Source organism: Tetrao urogallus (genome assembly GCF_951394365.1).
Source record: "Tetrao urogallus genome assembly, chromosome: 4".
NCBI lineage: Eukaryota > Metazoa > Chordata > Aves > Galliformes > Phasianidae > Tetrao > Tetrao urogallus.
In genome coordinates, this window is record NC_136817.1 from 58,874,214 (window position 1) to 58,879,644 (window position 5,431).

Below are 5,431 nucleotides of genomic sequence, written 5' to 3' on the forward strand. Positions count from 1 at the left end.
GCGGGGATCCCTCCGAGCCCCCATGCCCAACCCAGCCCCATATTCGAGCCGCTCAGCTCCGCTCCTCCACCTCCGTGTCCCCGACGTTAGCACACATACTCCCGACGTCTGAGCCCCACCCGGCGCCGTGTTCCCAGCCCGTCCCCAGCCCCGCTGCCCGGGCCCTTCCATCCGAGCGCAGCGCACCCCCCGCTCCCCACGCCGCCCCGACGGTCGCGCCGCTCCCCCTCCCTCTCCCCGGACCGCCGTCGGGCCGCCGTCGCTCCTCAGCCAATGGGGAACGCCCGCCCCGCCCTCCTGCGCGCTGATTGGGTGGCGCCGCCTCCCGCGCCGCTTTATCAACCGTCGCCGCCCGCCGCGGGGCCGGACCGCGCCGACGGCTCCTGCGTCCCTGCCGCGCCCCCATGAGCCGCGGCCGCCGGTCCCGCGGAGCACGGCGACGGCGGGGCGGCCCTGCATGGCCCCGGCTGCAGACATGACCACCGCGCCTACCGGCGTCCGCAGCGACGAGTCGCCCGCCTCCGCCTTCAGCAAGCCCGGCGGCGGCCTCCCCGTCGCGGCGGCGATGGGCGGCGAGGAGGAGAGCGACAAGCCCAAGGTGTCCCCTTCCCCGTTGCCCTTCAGCGTGGAAGCGCTTATGGCCGACCGCAGGAAGCCGCCGGGCGGCAGAGACGGCCTCGAGGGTTCCGGGCCCACGCTGGGCTCCGCCCGAGCTAACCTCGGCTCTCTGACGACGGAGGCACCGACGTCGCCGCTGCCTCTCGGCGGCCACTTCCCGTCCGTCGGGGCGCTGGGCAAGTTGCCCGAGGATGCGCTGCTCAAGGCCGAGAGCCCCGAAAAGCCGGAGCGGAGCCCCTGGATGCAGAACCCCCGCTTCTCGCCGCCCCCGCCCAGTAAGTAGAGGTGGGAGGGGGAGAAACTGCGCGGCCGGGCGGGGGTTGCCAAACCACCGAAACGCTGCGAATGTCTCCCGAAGGCGGCGGCTCCGGAGGAGATGGGAGAGGGCGCGTCAGGGCGACTGCTTGGCCAAATGTTAACTGGGGAAGGGGGAAAAAAAAAAATCAGCTTTGCCCTTATAGTTACCTCTGGACTCAGTCTGCGGGCGATACTTGGCCTCAGCAGTGTTTTGGATATTTTTATTTTATTTTTTTTCTGAAAGTGGCCCTAAATATTTTATAAAGACCCACAGAGATGCGGTGCCATCAGCGCCTCCGCTTTTGTGCGCGCTGCAGCCCCCCGCGCATCTGCCCGGAGCGCTTTATTCCGACAGTCCGAAGAGCGGCGGTTCCCGGCGTTTCGCTGCCTTAATACGGAGAGATGCGAACTAAGCCCGACGCTGAGCAGCGGAAACGCGGAGGCCCACGGTGTCCCCGGAATGGGGCGAGCAGCGCTAGGGCTGCTTTTGGGTGTTCACCTCTTTCCTTCTGCCTTTGGAGAAAGGAACAGTTCCCAGAAAGTGGATTTATTTAAATAAAGAAGGGAAAGTTGTTTTGTATCGTTTTTCCTAAGTAAACCCAGTGCAGAGCAAGAACACCTTAATATTAAATACGAGGAGAGAAACGGAGTGCTGATAGAGAGGCTTGATGTGAATTCACAGTCCCTCATTAATTACATGTTTACGTGTTTAATCATGTACCTGGAGGCCTAACGAAGAGGCTGTGAGCTCCAGAAGCCAGTCCAGCCCTTTGAGTCGATCTTTTTCCCTTAATTCAGATAAAGGGATGCTATGAGTCTCTGCAGGGCCTGATCCCTTCGTACCCGCTCCGGGTGGGGATTTACCATGGAGTCGGAGAATGTATCTGAGCTCAAATGACTGCAAGGGCTCTCAGTCAGGAGTTTTAAAACTCTGTGAAACTTAGGGAAATATATGTGTTCTTAATGGGTTTTAAGCTTGCCCGGGCAGGGAGACCCAACAGATCCAAACGGTGGAGTCTTTGGGGCTTTGCTTTAAGAGGAGTGGGGACATAATATTCCCCGACAGCTCTCACAGTGAGTACCAGGCTGCTGCTAACCTATGTCTCTTCCTTTCCTCACTGCTGTGGTTCAGGGCGGCTGAGCCCCCCCGCCTGCACCCTGCGCAAGCACAAGACCAACAGGAAGCCCCGCACTCCCTTCACCACGGCTCAGCTGCTGGCCCTGGAGAGGAAATTCCGCCAGAAGCAGTACCTGTCCATTGCTGAGCGCGCCGAGTTCTCCAGCTCACTCAGCCTCACCGAGACGCAGGTGAAGATTTGGTTCCAGAACCGCCGCGCCAAGGCCAAGCGGCTGCAGGAGGCCGAGCTGGAGAAGCTGAAGATGGCAGCCAAGCCCATGCTCCCACCTGCCGCATTCGGCATCTCCTTCCCGCTCGGTGGCCCGGCAGTGGCTGGCGCATCCCTCTATGGAGCCTCCAGCCCCTTCCAGCGAGCGGGGCTGCCTGTGGCCCCTGTGGGACTGTACACAGCGCACGTGGGATATAGTATGTACCACCTTACATAGGGCTGAGCTGCCTGTGTGGCCCCTGGCAGGGACTTCTCCACTCCCCTCATCCAGACCTGCGGCCCTGGGAGCTGTTCTGTGCCCAGCAGGAAGGTACCCCTGGTGCGGCCCCGGTGGCACCTGAGGAAGGAACTGTGGCAGAGAAAGGGCACAAAGGCAGCCCAAAAGGACGTTTCTGCAAGGTGAGAGCGGGAGGCAGAGCTGCCTCTCCTGTCCCTGCAGAGCAGCTGTTACCTGTGGCCATTCCTCCACCAGCTCCTGTGGAAGGGGCTCTCTCTGTGTACTATGTAATATACTGTATATTTGAAATTTTATTATCATTTATATTATAGCTATATTTGTTAAATAAATTAATTTTAAGCTACTGTTTGCTTCATGCACTTTCTTTGTTCCTTGCTCTTCTGGCGTTTACTAGACCGAATGTGTGTGGGGGACTGGAGAGCGAACTGGCCCTGCCAGAGGCTATTTCTCCTGCCTGAGATCAGCACACACCTGGGGCCGTGGAGCTGTGTCTCCTTACCCTTCAGCTGAGGGAGATTCTTTCCCTTCCTGTCTTCAGAGCTGTTGATATTATAGTGACTGCCCCAGGCATCTGGCCGGGAGGAATTCATTCCTTTTTTTCCCTCTTGTCGGGAAGCAGCCGGGCTGCAGCCCCGACGCCTGTGGGGATGGGTTGACCTCTTACTCCCCATCGGGACCGAGACCGAGAGTTGGGCTTCCAGCACATCTCCGTTCTGCAGCCCAAGCTCAGAGGAAGAGAGCCCTGTGGGCCGCTGGGGAGGAAAGCGGGTTATCGGGGTCGAGGTGGTGCGGAAAAAGTTTGATGCAATGCTGGGGCTGGGTTGAGGTAGCGGGGGGCGAGGCTGTCCGAGGATGGAGTTGTTCGTGAAGACGCAGCCCTCGGAGAGCCCCGCAGCCCTGGGGACGGCGGGCCGGGACCGCTCGGCGCCTGTCCCTGCCCGGCATGGCGGATCCGGGTGCCCCGCAGCCCGCAGCGGCCGGCCCCGCTGGGAGCGGTCACCGCGGCCGGGCAGAAAGCTCCGGGCACGGCCGAGGCAACGGGCTGTTCTGCTGGGCTGGGCTGCGCTGCGCCGAGCCGGGCCGCCCTCCGTCCGCCGGCACGGCAGCTGCCGCATCCCCGCGCCGGGTGACAGCTCAGGGACCCTTCATTGCCCCCAGACCCAATTTCGTTGTTCGGGTCGTTAGGATAAGGGAGCGCTGATTTCCCTTTTTAATATACATACATATATATATATATATATATACTGCCTAGTGCTTTGTCTTTACTTTCCGGGAATGAACGCAGAGAAATTGGGACTACTGGGACTTTCTCTAGGTTTTGTATTTTTTTTTTTCTATTCTTTTTTTTTTTTTTTTTTTTTTTTCCTTTCTCTTTATTTTTTTCCCCCGCTGCTTTCATTTGCAGCAATTTAAAACGTTAAGGTTGAGGCAAAGTTAGAAAGAAAATAATTGCTGTAATGAGGCTGGGCAATCTTCTGCAGGCACCGCGGCTCCAGCGAGACTGTAGCTGGGGGCGAGGCGGGACTTTTATCATCCTCTAAATATCAATGATGCTTTCAATAACTCAGCGAAACAACATACCTGAACCCAACCGCTTTCTGCAGAGCTCGCAGTTCTAATCCCCCTCTTCTCATCTCTCGCTCCTTCGTTGGGCTGGGGTGAGTGGGTGAGGTGTTTTTTTTTTCTTTCTTTCTTTTTTTTTTTTTTTTTTTTTTTTTTTTTTTTCCTTTCTTTCCTGCCTTTCTTTTTCCGATCGCTCCCTTTCTGTGTGCCGGTGCCTGTGATCCTGACCCCAGCGCCCATCGCCGCGCCGCACGGCCGCAGCGCACTGCCGGCTTTTTCCCACGTTGCGTCTCCGGCAGAAAAGGGCTGGAGATAAACTTCGCCTCTGCGCGATTAGACCGCGGCTTTTGGGGGGAAGATCTAATCGCGCAGGAGACCGCGTTTATCCAGTAAAGACGCTCTTTAAGAAAGAAAGAAAAAAAAAATATAGAGATTTGAAGCAGCGAGCACCGCTGGAGCCGGCCCCGCAAGCCCTCTCCGCCCGCACCTTCGGGCTGCGGCACAGCAACGCGGGGCTCCGGGCGATTCGGGACCCTTTCATCTCCCCGCTTTGTCTGTATTTTTTTTTTTTTTTTTTTTTTTACATTATGTCAACTCGGGATGGATATTCGAAGCGCAGGATTCCTATTGAACATGTCTTTGCTTTAAGATTTCCCCCTGACCCTTGGGCTAAAGTCCTTGGTTGCTCAATTAAACCCAGATGAGAACAATTAATAACTAAGTAATGACAATAAGTTGGGAATCACACGGATGAACGCTCTATGTGAATAGGAAAAGCTCACACAAAAGAGCAAAAAGGATTTGTCGGCTCTTTTTAAGGGGAATTGGCTTTTCTTTTTTCTTGCCTCTGGCTTACCAGCAAATAAAACTCACTTTTGTGTCTTTGTCGCCTTAAGGATCTCAGTGGGCAGTTGGAAGTGAGAATGGCTGTTTTCCTTTCAACTTGAGGGTGCTGGCGCCACGCAGCCCCAAGGATAGAGAGCAGCCAAAGCAAAGTTTCCTAATAACTCCCCTCCGCCCGCCGCCCCCAGCCGCTCCGGTCCCCCCTCCCCGTGCATATCTGCACACACGCTCCCAGAGAGCCCCGGCGGACAGACGCGAGAAAACAGAAGGGGCCCCGAGCGCCTACGTAGAGCGCACATACACTGATGCCACACTTTCCACGGTGGGAAGGAAACGAAGCGCGCAGTGGCCAGAGCTCGGCGGGTGAGCAAACACACGGACACAAACAGGGAAGCCATTTTTATACGGTTATTCCCTGCAGAAAGTGTTTGGCCGCGCGCTTCTGCCCCGAATCTGCTCTTTGCATCCTTGCTCCCCAAACAGCGCAGCCCGGCTGCGGGGCTCGGGTGGAGGGGAAACTGATTGC

General features: G+C 57.4%; 1 protein-coding gene across 1 annotated transcript; it reads left to right on the plus strand.

The window, feature by feature from the left end:
• Window positions 1-457: 457 nt before the first annotated feature.
• On the plus strand, window positions 458-2,478 carry MSX1 (msh homeobox 1; the record flags this gene model as incomplete). Its single annotated transcript, XM_079535124.1, has 2 exons — window positions 458-893; window positions 2,048-2,478. 2 exons carry the CDS (start codon window positions 458-460, stop codon window positions 2,476-2,478), a joined length of 867 nt encoding a protein of 288 aa, XP_079391250.1.
• Window positions 2,479-5,431: the final 2,953 nt, after the last annotated feature.